The 17,405-nt window shown below is 46.4% G+C and overlaps 1 protein-coding gene across 1 annotated transcript; it reads right to left on the bottom strand.

The window, feature by feature from the left end:
- Window positions 1–11,539: 11,539 nt before the first annotated feature.
- Htr1d (5-hydroxytryptamine receptor 1D) lies at window positions 11,540–14,239 on the bottom strand. The gene has a single exon (XM_031379098.1). The coding sequence runs from the start codon at window positions 13,480–13,482 to the stop codon at window positions 12,358–12,360; it is 1,125 nt and encodes a 374-aa protein (XP_031234958.1). The 5' UTR covers window positions 13,483–14,239; the 3' UTR covers window positions 11,540–12,357.
- Between the last annotated feature and the right edge of the window lie 3,166 nt (window positions 14,240–17,405).

The raw sequence follows: 17,405 nt of genomic DNA, 5'->3' as shown, positions 1-17,405 counted from the left end.
CGACTGAGCTACAGGGCCTAAGCTGAGCTCCGGAGCTGTCAGACCCATTAGTATCCCCCAGGCTTCCAAGAGTGGTGGCAGACACTTCAGCCATCTGGCAGGTCTTCACTAGTGGTAGCCACCAAAACCTGGAGCTCTCTGCAGAGCCTAGGAAATGCGGATCTCATCTCTCATCCCCGTTTGGTGTGCCAGTACAACTCTCTGAGCCAGCTGCCAAGGTTCCCAGAGGCAAAGAGTTCCTACCCTTGTCTGCTGGAGTCTTTATTTCCTAGTGTTTACCGTCAAGTCACCTTCCGCTACTTCTGTGGTCAGGCCGAATTCGCCTCTTAGAGTGTCTGCAATGCATACCTTAGTGCCCTAAGTGCTGTCCCAGAACAGGCATAGGCTTGCTGCTGCTTCTTGGAGAAAAATTATGCCAGAGAAAGGGGGTTTGCCCACCCGTCTTTCTGCATTATTCTCTGATGCTTCTGCGCCACCTAGTGGACAGATGTGGAATGGACCAGGATTTAGGAGGAAGGCAACGCCTTATTCAAGCTTCTTGAGGGCAAGATGTTCTGATTGGATTCTGTCCTATGATGGGATCTCAGGCTTGTACCGGCCCCTTTCAAGATGAGGTTCCTTTTTCAGAAAAAGGGCAGGAAGGGAATGGATCCTTCTAGCTCTGACACAGCCAAGGCCCATGTCACTCTGTCAGGGCTGGAGAGATGGCTCAGTGGTTAAGAGCTGCTTGATTCCCAGTACCTACATGGCAGCTCACCACCATCTGTAACTCCAATCCCAGATGATTTAATTTTTCTTCTGGCTTCCTTGACCACTATATATACAAGCAAAACACCCATATACATTTTTTTAAAAAGTCTTTAAAAAACAAAACCAAAGCCCAATATGGTAGCACGTTATCTTTAATCCCAGCACTCAAGAGACAGAGACAGGTAAATCTCTATGAGTTTTAGGCCAGTCTCATCTATATAGCAAGTTCTAAGCCAGCTAGGACTTTATGGTGTAGTGCTTTCAATCTTCCTAATGCTGTGACCCCCTACCACAACACTATCTTCATTGCTATTTCATAATGGTAATTTTGCTACTGTCGTGAATTATAATGTAACTATATGATATGCAGGATATTGGATATGTGACCCTTGTGAGATGATCGTTCAAGCTTCCCAAGAGGCTGAGACTTACAAGTTGAGAACCTCTGGCATACTGAAACCCTGTGTGGAACAAACAAACAAAAAATCAAAACAAAAAAGGGATATGTTTGAACTTGATCTCAGCTTGTTCTTAAAACTAGGTTTGTACCCTTGGCCGGTTCCTTCTCTGTTTAAGTATACAATTGCTACATTATGGTGATATAACATGGTGACTACAGCTGAGCCACCTTTAATCCCAGCACGTTGGAGGCAGAGGCAGGTGGATCTCTGAGTTTGAGGCCAGCCTGGTCTACAGACCAAGATCCAAGACAGCCAGGGCTACACAGAGAAACACAGTCTGAAACCTGCCCACTCACCCGCAAAAGAAAAGACATATGGTCCTTTTAGACTACTAGTGCGTACCTGGCTAGTGCTGGGTCAACATAAGTATGGTTGGGAGTGAGCATCCTGTCCCCGAATCTGTTCAAGGATACTTGGTGGGCACACCAAAGAGTCAAGTGAAGGAGCTGTCCAAGTGGGGTTCAGGGAAGCTGGGTGTGGTGACTTATGCCTTTAAGCCCAGCACTCAGAAGGCAGAGGAGGAACAGGAGGAGGACTTCTGTGAGTTAGAGGCCAACCTGGACTACATAGTGCGTTCCAGGACAGCCAGGACTATACTAGAGAGACTCCGTCTCAAACAAACAAACAAGCAAGCAAAGAAAACCAGAGTGGTTCAGGGAGTAGGGTAAGCTGGGAGGTGGAGATAGGTGATGTCACCCAGACATGAATGCTCATCTGTCTCTTCCAATGAGTTACAGGGATACCTTGAGCAGATTCCTTAGGCATTTTAAGCCCCTGTCTACCTATCTGCAAAATGGGGATAACAGTGTCCTCTTCCCCAAGTTGCTGGGGGTCAGGGAGGTAAAATAATCCAAGAGCATGAGTTGCTACTGTGTCAGGGATGATGTGACTAAAGGTGCCCTAGATAATCTTAAAAATCCTCTTTCTCCAGATCTGGGATCCCTGCTTCTGCCTTTGGGAGCAAAATGCAGGATTAGCAAAGCCAGTAAATGCTATCTATGGTAAGACCCTTCAGAGGACTGCTGAAATCAGGTACTTGCTGGAAACTAGAAAGAAGGCATGGCGCTCTTTCTCCCCTCTGCCTGGAAAGGCACCAGAGGCCAGGAGGGGGTGGGGCACAACACAGGCTGGGTGAAGAACAGCCTGTCCGCCTTTCTAATCTGTTGAGTGTCCTTTGATCCCCAAATGGACTCTGAGCTTTGTGAGGGATCTGGTGGCCATGTGGGGACAGAAAACAACCAATCATAAAAAAAAAAAAAAAAAAAAAAAAAAAAAAAAAACCAAGTTGCCAACTGGCAACCCCAAGAGCTAGACTTGGCTCCCAGGCCCTGTTCAGTAGTCCGAATAGTCAACTGTGTGTATTTGGCTCGCCACTTAATTAGTTCCAAATGAGTAAGTGGTAGTGTAGTCCCATTCAGAGATTTCCCCAGTTCTGAACACTGCAGTGTCAGGGATGGTACCAGGCCCCAGCCACCTTCTCAGGTTGACAGGTTGACAGTATTGTTATTCACATGGTACCAAAGAATGGCAAGAAACTGGAAACCTTGCTTACCAAACTTGTATTTTTCCCACGTGTGTGTGTGTGTGTGTGTGTGTGTGTGTGTGTGTCCGTCCGTCCGTCCAGGTGCTCATGGATGAACCTATGTGTACCTGTGTGTGGAAGACAGAGGTTAACCTTCGGTGTTGTTACTCAGGTGACGTACACATGATTTTGGAGACAAAGTCTGCTTCACTTTTACCTGGATGAGGTTGGGTGGCTGACTGGCCCTGAGCCCCAGGGATCTGCTTGTCTCTGCCTCTTCAGCCCTGGGATTACAAGCTCATGCGTGCACTGCAGACACTTCACTGAGCCTCTAGCTTTACTCTCCAGCTTTACTGCCTTTCAAAGGCAAACGCGCATGTGCCTGGCCACATCCTTTGGGGGATTCAGAATATGGCCAGGCTTGAATTGTGGCCCTGGGACACAGGGCAAACAAGTGAGTTTCCTGGGACTTTAGCTTCGAATCTGGACTATAACAATTGGACTTGCTTCACTGGGTTAAGTGGCTAATGCCCATAAAACGCTTAAGGCGTACCTGGGTACACAGTCAGAGCTCAATAAATGCTATTATCATTAACCACATGCTGTCTGGCTGTGTGCCAGGTACTAGGAGGACAGAGATAGGTAAGTGTCCCCGCAGGGCTCAGAGTCTGATGGCGATCATGAGGTGATTGATGTACGGTGGAAGGGGCCCCGACCTTGAAAGCGGTGGAGCTGAGGTCACCTGTGGCCACGGAGCTCAGATATTTGCACAACCTTCAGGATTCACATCCTGGAGGCCTGAAGTCTGCTGACAATTAAACAGTGGAGAAGGGGATGGCTGAGAATATAGCTCAGTGGGAAACCATTTTGCCTAGCATGTCTGAAGCTTTAGGCTACGTTTCCAGATCTGAAAAATAAATCAATAATAAACAAACAAAGTGGCCTGAGAAGCTAGGGCCATAATGATATATATACTTACAGTGCCAGCTACCCAGGAGCCTAAGGTAGGAGGATCACTTGAGTCTAGAAGTTCAAAGCCAGCCACTCTGGGTAATATAGATCTAGGCCATTTATTATTTAGTTATTTATTACTTACATACTTATTTATTTTGGATTTTCTTTCCCCTTCCCTTCTCCCTCTTGCTCTGGCCCCGTTCACTCTGGTCCAAAGGTTTTTTTATTTGTTTCTCATTATGGATGGTTATGAGCCACCGTGAGGTTGCTGGGATTTGAACTCATGATCTTTGGACGAGCAATCAGTGCTCTTAACCAATCAGCCATCTCACCAGCCCTTATTTTGTTTTTGTTTTTGTTTTTGAGACAGGGTTTCTCTGCATAGCCCTGAATGTCCTAGAACCCACTATGTAGACCAGGCTAGCCTAGAACTCACAAAGATCTGCCTGCCTCTCCCTCTTGAGTGCTGGGATTAAAGGTGTGTACCACCACTGCCCGGCTGAAAGATGTATTTTAAAAAATAAAATCAATTGGGAAAAAAAATAAAGCTTGAAATGGTCCACACCTGTAGTTCCTAGACTTGAAAAGCAGAGGCAGAAGTTTGAGGCCAGCCTGAGCTATATGAAACCATGCCTCAAAAACAAACAAGCAAGTAAATACTTTAAAAAAAAAAAAAAAAAGAATTACTTATTTTATTTATGTGAGTACACTGTCACTGTCTTCAGACACACCAGAAGAAGGCATCAGATCTCATTATAGATGGTTGTGAGCCACCATGTGGATGCTGGAAATTGAACTAAGGACCTCTGGAAGAGCAGCCAGTGTTCTTAAACGCTAAGCTATAAACGCTAAGCTATCTCTCCAGCCCAAATAAATAATTTTTAAAACATCGAATGAAGAGGCAATTTGATTTTGGGAGGAGGTGTAATTTTCGGATATGCTGTTTGTTTTGTTTTGTATTTTAGTGTGTTTTGAGACAGGGTCTCACTGTCATCTTGGATGGCCTAGACTCAAAAGGTCCTCTTAACCTTTAACCTTTGTCACGCCTGGTCCTGGGGATATTGTGCTCTTCAAAAATAAAGTTGGGTTTCTATGAGGAAGGGACAGGGCTGGCACCGTGAGCCTCTACCAGAACTTGGCAGAGTTTATGCTGGACTGAAGCCCTACTTTTCCCTGGCGTCATCTCTGTCACAGTGGGTGTGTGTCTGTGACTAAGTGTGAAAGAATTAAAAGCATGCCTAGGATGGGAGGTGGGAGGGAAGACGGTGGAAAGGAGAAAGGTCTTTGGTACAGACCATCTCTGTGCTCATAAGAAACTGTTTATTTGTTTGTATTGTCAGGGATTGAACCCAGAACCTCAGTAAACACTGAACTATAGCCCCAGTCCTCAGAGTTGCTCTACCTATCTATCTATCTATCTATCTATCTATCTATCTATCTATCTATCTATCTATGTGATCTCATGTACCCCAGGCTGGCCTCATACTTGCTATATAGCCCAGGGTGACCCTTAAACTCCTGGTCTTCCTGCTTCCACTTCCCTATTGCTAGGATCACATGTGTGCCACTGTGCTTGGTTTGTGCAATGCTGGGGTGGCAAAACCAGGGTTTTACGTATGCTAGGCAATCACTCTATTAACTGAGCTACATCTCCAGCGCTACCTCAAGTTGATATTTAACTTAGTCTTTTGCAGCAGAATCTCATTTTGTCATTCAGGCTGGCCTTGAACTTGAAATCATCCATCCTGCCTCAGCCTCCCAAACTATACTTCTAAGCCTAAAAAGTGTTTTTTAAAATATTATTATTATTATTATTATTATTATTATTATTATTATTATTATTATTACCTGTTTTCTCTGTGTAGCCCTAGCTGTCCCAGAACTCACTCTGTAGACCAGCCTGGCCTCAAACTCAGAGACCTGCCTGCCTCTGCCTCCCAAGTACTGAGACTAAAGGCATGTGCCACCACATCCAGATTATTTTATTTTATTTTATTGTTTGAGACAAAGTCTCAACATATACCCCTGGCTAGGCCTAGAATCAATATGGAGTGTGGTTTAGCTGGTCAGATTTCGTTAGCCTCTCAAACCACAGGTCTGTGCTAGACGAGTTTATTTTCAATTTGCCCTTCACATGTCCTGAGGAGCGCAGGAACTGTGGAAGGATCATGGCCTGCTTCAGATGATAACAAAAGGCAGCTAGCCTGGGATAGATGAAACCCTGCTTTAAAAAGCACAAAGACCAGCACACCTCTCCTCCATCATGGCTGACCCTCTCACTTTCACAGTGTGGGTGACTTCTGGAGAAAGAGAAGGCAATCTGGAAGCTGGGCTAGGCCAAGCTGAGTCACCAGATCCAATTTGACCCCTTGGAGACACTGGGGTTGACTGGCTTCCTTGCCAGCCATCCCATCTGAGCTACGCCCTCCCACTTGACCCAGTTCCCCTTGACACTGATTCTCATACTAGGCGAGGTTCCTAAGCGGGAGCAGTCTCTATCTCTCAAAAATTTAAAGACAAGACTTTGAGCAGAAGGCCTTGAGAAACAGGATTCCACTTCTCCCTCAGTCATTCACTCATTCAAACATGTATTTATCAAGCACCTACTATACACCAGGCCCTGTGGCATACTGCTGATCAACAGGAGAATGCAAGAAATGAGAACATCACCTTCAAGCCAACACCAACGCAGAGGGACGGCCAGTAAGCAAGGGCTAATGCTTAAGTTTGATCACTGGAAGCAAGTGTAATAAAAACATAAACCCAGGAGCCAGGCGTGGCAGTCTGGTTGATAATTCCAGCACTGGGAAGGCTGAGGCCAGAGGATCTCAAGTTCAAGTTCAGCCTAAGCTGTGTTGGGGGGAAACCTGTTTCAAAAGTCTAACAATGGCGTCTGAAGAGTTTGACTCCCAGGTTAAGAATACTTGCTGCTCTTCCAGAAGATCTGCGTTCAGGTCCCAGCACCTACAGAGCAGCTCAGGGTTATCTGGAATCCCAGTTCCAGGGGTCTGATGCCTCTTCTGACTTCCATGAGCACTGGAGGGTCACACACATAGGGTACATACATACACACATGCAAACACTCATATACACAGAATAAAATAAAACTTTTTTTAAGTCCATACTAGAAATTGGCAAGATAGGAGCCAACCTGGTAAAAGCAAAAGCCTTGGGGACATGAGTTCAATCCCTGAAACCCACATAAAGGTGGAAAAAGGGGACCAAGTCCCCAAAAATGACCAGGCTGGCCTCGAACTCAGAAATCCGCCTGTCTTTGCCTCCCAAGTGCTGGGATTAAAGGCGTGCGCCACCACTGCCTGGCTTTTAAGTTTTTGGGTTTTTTGTTTGTTTGTTTGGTTTGGTTTGGTTTGGTAATAATGGCTATTTCTTTTCTTTTCTTTCTTTCTTTCTTTCTTTTTTTTTTTTTTTTTTTTTTTTTTTTTGTTTGTTTTTTTTGAGACAGGGTTTCTCTGTGTAGCCCTGGCTGTCCTGGAACTCACTCTGTAGACCAGGCTGGCCTCGAACTCAGAAATCTGCCTGCCTCTGCCTCCGAAATGCTGGGATTAAAGGCGTGTGCTACCACCGCCGGCATAATGGCTATTTCTAAAACTGATTATAAATATGCCAAAGAAGGGGCAGAGACAAACTGGGCAGGTGGGACAGCCACTCTTTTTAAATAGAATTGGCAAACTAGTCCTTGAGCTGCCAGCCGCCTGTTGGTAAACAACTGAGGGTGTTTATTTATGTGCCATCCAGGCTCTGTTCACGCCTCAGTGGCAGAGATAGGAGTGAGTCAGAGAGCTGGAGATATTCACTCTCTGGCCCCTTTACAAAGCTTCACCACTGCAAGGAAACACTATGCCACGCCCACTAGAATGGCGCCAATAAAAAAATGCCAGACAATAACAAGAGCCACAGAATGTGGACGAAGTGAAACCCTTATGTGGGGCTCCTGGGAAGGGAAACAAGGGTGTGGCCTCTCTGGGAAACAGTGTAGTTGGTCTTCGGGGGTTGGGGGGTGGGGGGGTGGGGTGGGCAAATGCAGATGTCATGTGACTCAAAACTCGAAACTTCTGTCCACACCAAAACTTAGTCTTGGATTTTCACAACCTCATTGGCACTAGCTGAAAAATGGGAGCAATTCAAATGCCCTTCAACGGATGAATACAATGTGATATAGACCCAGATCTGGCAATAATAAGAATTGTAACATATGTTGTGAATTGGATAAGCTGTGGAAAACATTAAACAAATAAAAGAAGCCAGCCTCCAAGATCGCCCTCGGAAGATTCTGGTCTTGATTTTTCATTGGTTTGTCTGTTTTGTGGCAGGGTCTGACCTTGTAGCCTTGGCTGGCCTAGAACTCACTGTATAGATGAAGTTGGTCTCAAAATCACTGATATCCACCGCCCTCTCTTTCAAGAGTCCAAGGATTGAAGACATAGACTATTCCAGGATATTTTGTTTTGTTTGAGACATGGTCTTGCTGTGTAGCCTTGACTAGCCTCACATTGCAGTGTAGCCCAACTCAGCGTAAAAGGCACAGCTTCCTGAGAGTCGGGGCCACAGGCACGCATCAACGAGCAGCAGGATTCCACTTTATAGGAAAAGTCCAGCATCCAGGCAGAGCAATTGAGATGGCTCAGTGGGTCAAGGTGCTTGCTACCAAACTTGAAACCACTTATATGCCATCCCTGGGACCCATATGGTAGAAGGAGGAAACTGGCTCCCACAACTTGTTCTCTGACCTCCACACATGCCCCGTAGCTTGTACACACACACACACACACACACACACACACACACACACACACAGATGATAGATAGATAGATAGATAGATAGATAGATGTCTGGTGATGGTGGTGCATGCCTTTAATCCCAGCCCTTGGGAAGCAGAGGCAGGCAGATCTCTGAGTTCTAGATCAGCCTGGTCTACATAGTGAGTTCTAGGACAGCCAGGGGTACACCGAGAAACCCTGTCTCAAAGACAAAAACAAAAGAACAAAATTTACAGGACAGTACGTAGATGTGTATTCAGCAAGGCAAGGGATGGTTGAAGGAAACAGGGTCTCCTTGCGTGGTAAGGGTGGAGAGTGGAAGTGGATGCTCTTGCGTGTGCTTTACTTCTTTGCTTTGAGGCGGAGTCTTCCTATGTAGCTCTGGCTGTCCTGAAACTCATTGAGTAGAACAGGCCGTTCTGGAATTGACAGAGATCTCTGTCAGAGAACCAGGAACTCTGTCTCCTGAGTGTTAGAATTGAAGATTTAAAGGTATATGCCACCCCTCCCTGGCTGTCTTCTGTAGACCAGGAACACCCCACCCTGGAATTCACTCTGTAGACAAAGCCGGCCTTGAACTCATAGATTTGCCTGTCTCTGCCTCAGGAGTACTGAGACTAAAGGCATGCCCCGCCACCATCCAGCACTTCCTGCTTTTTTGAAATGAGATCTTTCTATGTGGTCCAGGCCGGCTTCACACTCAAGGAAATCCTCCTGCCTCTGCTTGAATGCTGTGATCACAGGCATGCGCCATCACACCCAGGCATCGTTAAGGATGTTCTCCTTGCTCTGGATCAAACCCAGGGCCTTTCCTAGGCTATGAAGCACTCCATACAGCGCTGAGGTATGCCCCCAGCCCCTTTAATTGCACAACACATATAAACTAGATCTCAAAAAGCTGTTTATAAAATGATTGTTGACTTTTGTTCTAGTCGGGACTGGCCTAGAAGGCTTTCGGCATTTGAACTTCTTTTATAATTTGCTCAAAGCTTTTGAGTAGTAGCCAGTGACATATTATGTTTTACTGTGCAAAGTGCTTATGATCCATACCTTTTTCACACACACACACACACACACACACACACACCATGGGCTCAATACAGATGATCCCATCCAATAGGCAAGAAACTGAAGCACAGAGTGATTAGGCAGTTCACACACACACACACACACACACACCCCATCACACAACTGCTATGCCACAGAACTGGGGCTTAGCCTGTATTTAATGTCATAGAGTGTATTTCCTATCTAGACTCTAAATTCCCATTCTTTCCTGGATCAGGAAGATATCACAAAGCAAGGTGAAGAGATGGAAACAAACAAGGCTTAAAAGCTGGGGGATTCATACAGTGCTTGCCCAGTGTCCTGGTTTTGACCCCCAGGACAATATAAATTGCCTGTGGCAGTAAGGAGAGTACAGGATATCTTACTTCTAAAGGAAGGAAGGAAGAAAGGAAGGAAAGAAAGGTAGGAAAGTGGACTCTACCAGGCAAAGAGGACCAGTAAGCATGTTGAAAGTTCCTGCCTCACAGAGAGGCCTCACAGCCTCAAGACACTAACTGCACCAATCCCAAGGTGTAGAGACATAGTAATCTCTCAGTACAGGAAGTGAGGTTTATTAGAAAGCCGACTTTGCCAGTGACCTAGGATCCTGGGTGTAATGGCTTGCCCCTGTCATTCAGCTCCTCGGGCGGCTGAAGCAAAAGGATCATTTGAGCCAACCTGGGGTTCAAAGTCACCCTGAATGACACAATGAACCCTAGTCACAAAACAGACTCCTGGCCCTTCTCATCAGAGGTTCTGATTCCGTGGATCTGAGACCAGGAGTCCAGGGTCAGCAAGCCTGTAGAATGATTCCGAGTAGGGAGTCCAGGAATTGAACTGTAACACGTCCAGAACAAACTTCTCTCTCTGGGTTGCCCTCCTCTCCTTCCCAGCCTTCCTGACATCTGGCTGTCACTCCTCTCCCTGTGGCTGAGGGCTTCATGGAACACCCCAGAAGTTCTGCTGCTGTCTCACGTGGAAACGTGTGCCCTTGTCCTCCCACCAGGGCCCATCCTTATGAGGCTGTCTCTTAACAAAGCCCTCCTCTGACCACAGCCACATGTCTTTCCTGCACTTGTAAAACAAGGAGGAAGAGAACATGAGAAAAGAGACACAGAGCGCACTGGGTACTTTAGAGGAGCCATTGCTACTGTTATGATTATTTTTTCTTTTTTTTTCCAAGACAGGGTTTCTCTGTGTAGCCCTGGCTATCCTGGAACTCACTCTGTAGACTAGGCTGGCCTCAAACTCAGAAATCCACCTGCCTCTGCCTCCCAAGTGCTGGGATTAAAGGCGTGCACCACCACCGTCCGGCCTCTTGAGGGTTTTTTAATATTTTTTCCCTAACATCTCTGAAATTTATCTTTGTGTATATACAAATGTGTGCATGTGCAGGCATCAGAAGACAGCTTGTGGGAGATAATTCTCCCTACTATATGGGTTCTGGGAATCAAGCACAGGTCATCAAGCTTCGTGGTAAGTATCTTTACCCACTGAGCCATCTTGCCATCAGGCCCAGTTTCTCAGTTTCTCAGTCACTTTATGGGAACATCCACAATCAGGAGACTCAGGTTTTTTTTTTTCAAAAAAACTATGCAAATGTATGATAATAATATGCAAATGAAAGACCCAGGGCCAGGTGTGAGGTGGGTGCTCAGTGGATGTTGTAAACAGAGTTAAGTTGAAAGTCTGTCCTTCCTGGTACGGGGGTGTTAATGGGGGACAATCCATCCCTGGAACCTGCATAAAAAGCTGGATATCACCGTGCATGCATGCATGGCTGCAGTCCTAACACTCCTGTGATGAGATAAGAAGTGGAAACAGAGACCATCCCTTGAGCTTAGGGACTAACTAGCTTGGAATATGCAAGGCAGGGGTGGAGACAAGGGAGACCCTACTTCAAAAAAGGTGTAAGGCAAGGACTGACCCCAGAGGTGTGGCATGCCACAGCCTTACACGCACATCATATGCACACATTCGGGACAATTGGCGAATACATAATTTTGTAAAGACTTCAACTGCTCGCTGTGTCTCATGCTTTTATTTGGTAAGACTCAACATCTTAAGAACTCTGATGACAAGGGTTGTAAAAAAGAATAATTCAGAAAAAAAAAGAAAAAAGAATCAGAACAGGCAGAATGAGGTCCCATTCAAAGCTCTGTGTGTCAGTCCGGAGCGGCAGGATGGTAGGTTTTAACTTCAGAACATTACATAATAGAGACAGAGGGAAGAATGAAGGAAGCAGAGCTGATCTGGTCCCAAGTGGACCTTTCTTCTACTGCCACCTTTTGAATTTCTCTCCATCTATTCTGGAAGTCACCGATACCACTTTCCTTATGGACAACCAGGACCCAGTGGAAACTATTCCTGGATGTTATCTTCTAATCAGTGAGCTATGGAAGATGACAACCTCTCCTTTCTAACTCCAAATTCTCTTTTAATTCAAGCCAATAATCACACCTATTCCCCACAGCCCTCTGCAAAATCCCAGGTAGACCAAAAGGCCTTCCCTCCGAGCCTGCTAAAGAATAAGACAGCTTCTCACCTTGGTCCTACAGCTTATATTTCTTCCAATCCAGAGAACCAGGAAGATATCCTATGTTAAAGGATATCTTCAGTCTTGTCCCCCCCCCTTTACACATCACAATGGCCTAGCTTTAGATGACTCAAAGTCTGGAAGATGCTGGCAGTCAAACACAGAACAAATCTATTGATTTAATCCAAGACCCAAAATAGCACAAATCAACCCAGGTCTCAGAAAAACGACAGTAATATTAAAAAAAAAGGCAACCCCCGTGGGGTTACAGGACATAACGGATAAACAAGAGTCACCCCCAAGTCCGATTAAGAGGCCTTCCGGAAATGGACAACTTTCTGAAACGCTTGTCGAAAGTCTTCGTTGAACACAGTGTAGATGACGGGGTTAATGAGAGAGTTTAAATAACCTAGCCACGTGAAGAAGTCAAAGAGGGCCGGGTGGATCCAACAGGAGTCCCTGCAGATGGGCAGGACCAACGATACCACAAAGAAAGGCAGCCAGCAGATGATAAAGGCCCCCAGAATGATGCCCAAGGTCTTGGTGGCTTTCCTTTCTCGGGCTGCAGAGATCCTCTTGCGTTCTAGGATGCTATCAGCAAGCTTGATTTTCACCTGGTTGAAAAAAAGAGGGGAGCCGACTGTGTGTGTGTGGCTCTCGTGGAGGCTGGGGTTGAGCGAGCAGAGCGAAGAGCCAGCTGAGCCTGTGATGAGCTGTGCGGTAGTGAAGCGCTTCCCGTAGAGGGAGGGTGGGTTCAGGATTCGACTTCGGGCAGCCACGTATATGCGGCCATACAGGATAATGAGCAAGATGGATGGGATGTAGAAGGCCCCACAGGTCGAGTAGATGGTGTAAGAAATCTGAGATGTGTTCACCAGGCAGTCGGACATCTCCTCGTGAGCCGTGGCCTGCCGCCAGAAGAGCGGAGGGATGGAGATACAGATAGAAATGACCCAGACGGCTGCAATCATGGCTGCTGCGTGGCCTGCGGTCCGGCGCTTGCTGTACTCCAGGGCGTCCGTGATGGCCCAGTATCTGTCCAGAGCAATGACGCAGAGATGCAGGATGGAGGCCGTGCAGCACGTGATGTCAGAAGACACCCAGATGTCACACAGGATTTGACCAAAGTTCCAGGTGCGGGTGGTGGTGTAGGCTATGCTGATGGGCATGACCAAGATAGAAACCAGGAGGTCGGTGGTGGCCAAGGAGCCGATGAGATAGTTGGCCGGGGTGTGGAGCTTCGTGGTGAGGAGGATGGTGGTAAGGACGAAGGCATTGGAGAGGACAGTGGCCAGCGTGATGATGGACAGGACCACCACGAGCGAGATTCTGAGAGCCTGCAGGACCTCTGGGTCCCAAGCCCCTGTGGCGTTCAGGGATCTGTTGGAGGCCTCCTGAGGAAGGCCTTCTAGGGACTGGTTTGGCAGAGACATGCTCACTGTTTCTCTCTTCCCACAGACGTCTACACACACAGCTAGCTCCTTCACCGTAGCCCGATCCAAAGAGCAAAGTCATCCTTCAGCATCATCAGGACCGAGAACAGCAAAAAACCAAACCAAACCAAAACAAAACAAAACAAAAACTCAAGACATGGGCAGGAAAGAACACCGAGACCACGGCTAGCTGCTTCTGGGAGCAGATGAACCCCGAGGCATCTCGGGGTTCTGGAACTTCTCCAGGCAGATGGTCCAGCCCAGTAGACACAGGATAGAGTTGTTAGATAACTACCAAGAGGATGGGCGGGGTTCTGGGGTTCTTGCCTTCGACACTCTGATGCTTTCCAAAACCTAAGACGTCAACACATGGAATGAAAAGTTCAACATTTCCCTGTTTGTACTTGGAGAAGATTCTGGATAACAGGTCACTTCCAGAGACCTTCGAAAACCAGAGACAAAAAGAACAGGCTGATTCAGAGGTGCGCCATCAGAACCTCCCTTTCCCAGGATCCTGCCGACGCGTCATGAGTGCTCAGCCGTTGGTTCTGTCCCGCTGACCAGACAAAACATTCCCGTGACCAAGACTCAAAGAATGCATGAGCTAGGAGAAGGCAAAACAAACGGGTCACCGCTGGTTCACCGAGATGTGTGTTCAGAAACTCTGAGGCTTGAGAAAGAAAAAGAAAGAAAAAAAGTAGTTAGAAGCTAGAAAGAAGATTCTGAAAGCAGCGATGGTAAGATGCAAACGACAGCACATTAGCTGCCCCTGGTCCTGTGAATCCCCACGCTTGACTTTCTGAGGTCAAGGACGATGCCGATGGTTGTGCGCCCCGCCCACACGATTCCCAGAGGGGACAGAGTGTCCTAGCTTTTGGAAGTATCTCGGTTTTGTTCCAAGCACATGAAGTCAGTCAGCACTGTAAACCGAATTAGAAATCGTCTCTCTACGCAGCCATGACAGCTAAGCCAAACCAAACTAGGCCTGGGGGAAACAAAGGCTTCCAGAAAGAACCCCATATTGTCACACATTGTCTGATGGTTCAGGGTGACGGACTTCCATTCATCGGAACTTTCCAAATTTCCTAGAGTCAGCAGGAGTGACTTGTGCGTGAGGGAGGAGAGAAACCATGGTACGTTTTTATTAAGGCATGGTCTCATGTAGCCCAGGTTGGCCTTAAATTCACTCTCCTGTCTAGGATGACTTTGGACTCTTGATCCTCTCGACTCCACTTTCTGAATTCTGAAATTCAATCGGGGTTGAAGATTTTTATGCTTGGTTCTGAATGATCCTTAAAACAAGACAAAACCTACAGCAAGCCACTAATAGGCACACACTTTTAATCCCAGCACTCAGGAGACAGAGACAGGTGGATTTCTGTGAGTTCGAGGCCAACTTGATAACAACCTGATGACCCAGCTGGATCCCCTTTTTGAATGGGTGACTACTTTGGCTGGAACCCACCGGGAACTTCTAAACACAAAACTAAAGACCTTCCACCACCTTCTACAAGAGTGCAAGCCTGGCACAGGGGTGGAAGTTCCAGAACCAGAGGCCGGCATACCTTTCCTGACGACCTGGGGAAAGAAGGCCAAGAGGCAGCCAGACCTGGGAAGAACCTAGAAACTGGAGCCCAGAGACATGGGAGGAGGAGCAGGGGCTGAGGAGAAGGTGGCACAAGACGGTGACAAAGGGTCCAGCAGTAAACGGGGAACAACCACTGATGGTTTAGTAAAAACAGTCATCTCATAAAACAAACAAACAAACAAATAAAAAAACCAAAAAAAAACCCCATAGAGTTCCAGGCTACATAGTAAGAACCTGTCTCAAAAAGAAAAAAAATAGCAACAGCAAAAAGCCCTACGTTTAAATTTTAAATTTTAAATTCTTGAACATTTTTCATGCTAGAAATTCACCTCCAGAAAAAGAATTGAACTTCATAAATAAGAACTGGATTTTGTCCCTGCCCCCTGTGGATTTGTTGGTTTGTTTTGAAAGTTTACTTTTTATTTGTATTTATTTACATATATACTGTTTTATGTATATATATATATATATATATATATATATACATAATATATATATGTGTGTGTGTGTGTGTGTGTGTGTGTGTGTGTGTGTATGCTGTAGCTATCTTCAGACACAGCTGAAGAAGGTATCAGATCCAATTACAGATGGTTGTGAGCCACTATATGGTTGCTGGGAATTGAACTCAGGGCCTCTGGAAGAGCAGCCATCTAACCACTGAGCCATCTCTATTGCCACAGGCTATTTTCTTTTTTCTTTTAAAAGACTTATTTATTTATTTTATGTATATGAGTATACTGTAGCTGTACACATGGTTATGAGCCACTCTCACTCTTTGCCCAAAGACTTATTTATTATTATATGGAAGTATGCTGTAGCTGTCTTCAGATGCACCACAAAAGGGTGCCAGATCTCATTATGGGTGGTTGTAAACCACCACGTGGTTGCTGAGATTTGAACTCAGGACCTTTGGAAGAGCAGACTGTGCTGCTCTTACCCAGTCCAGCCACAGCCTATTTTCTTTCTCTCTCTCTATCTTTTTTTTTTGTTTGTTTTTTGAGACAGGGTTTCTCTGTGTAGCCCTGGCTGTCCTGGAACTCACCCTGTAGAGCAGGCTGGCCTCGACCTCAGAAATCCGCCTGCCTCTGCCTCCCAAGTGCTGGGATTAAAGGTGTGTGCCACCACTGCCCGGCCACAGCCTATTTTCATCTCCCATCTCACTGTAGGAGCTACTGCATGTTTCTATGTGTTCTGACATGTGTGACTAGTCTACATAGTGAGTCCCAGGATAGCCAGGATTATAGTGAGATCTTGTCTCAAAAACCAAAACAACATCTGGGCAGTAGTAGAGGTAGGACGATTAGGTGTTCAAAGCCAGCCTCAGTTATATGGAAATTTTAAGGTCACCCTAGGTTATATGAGACCCTACCTCCAAGAAAGGAAGGAAAAGAGGAAGGAAAGAGGGAAGGAGGGAGGGGAGGAAGAAAGAGGAAGAGAAGGAGAGAGGGAAAGAAGCAGAGAAGAAATCAGCCTGGATTATATGAGAAACTATCACCAGGGAAGGAAGGAAGAAAGGAAGAAAAGAAAAACTCTAAAACATAACCTCAAAATAAAAGATATTATTATTGCCCGGCAGTGGTGGTACATGCCTTTAATCCCAGCACTTGGGAGGCAGAGGCAGGTGGATTTCTGAGGTCGAGGCCAGCCTGGTCTACAGAGTGAGTTCCAGGACAGCCGGGGCTACACAGAGAAACCCTGTCTAGAAAAAACAAAAAACAAACAAAAAAAGAGACATTATTATTATTTTGAGACGAGGTCTCACTGTGTAGCCTTGACTGGCCTAGAACTCATAAAATAGACTAAGCTGACCTAAACTCAACAGAGATCATCTAGCCTCAGCCCCTTCTTTCTAAAGAGTCTTTAACTGAGTCGTGAAACCGACAATTTTTAATCCCATCAGATTAGCCTGTGAGCAGGTGAGCCAGTACAAGTGTCAAGTGTCACCTTCTGGGAATAAAGGGCAAGTTGGAGGTGCCCGCAGCACAGTGTGCTGGACTAAAGGCACACCCAGCCTGTTATTGCTGTTATTAATGGCGTTCTTGCTATGTTACAGGCACTGAGCCAGCCCAGTCGCCAAACCTGTTCAGTGGGCAATCTATCCTCCAACTTAAGGAATTGGCCAGTGGGTGTTCAGAGAGGTGATGTCACCCAGCTGAGGTAGAAGAACTGAGCCCAGAGCTCTCCAAATCTCTACCTTTGTTCAAATTTTGAAACTCAGGAAGAAAAGCCTTAAGGCTCAGATACAGCCCTAGGGATAGTAAATAACAGAACAACTCTCCTGCCCCCTCCTAACCCCTCCTGCCCCCTCCTGCCCACTCCTACTCACCCCTGCCCC

The sequence above is a fragment of the Mastomys coucha genome, unplaced genomic scaffold, assembly GCF_008632895.1.
Source record: "Mastomys coucha isolate ucsf_1 unplaced genomic scaffold, UCSF_Mcou_1 pScaffold18, whole genome shotgun sequence".
NCBI classification, from domain to species: Eukaryota; Metazoa; Chordata; class Mammalia; order Rodentia; family Muridae; genus Mastomys; species Mastomys coucha.
Note: the sequence above shows the minus strand (reverse complement) of the source record. Positions and strands in the feature narration are given on the sequence as shown.

Coding starts and splice junctions, on each gene's coding strand:
- Htr1d (XM_031379098.1), bottom strand. CDS start 13,482: ATGTCTCTGCCAAACCAGTCCCTAGAAGGCCTTCCTCAGGAGGCCTCC.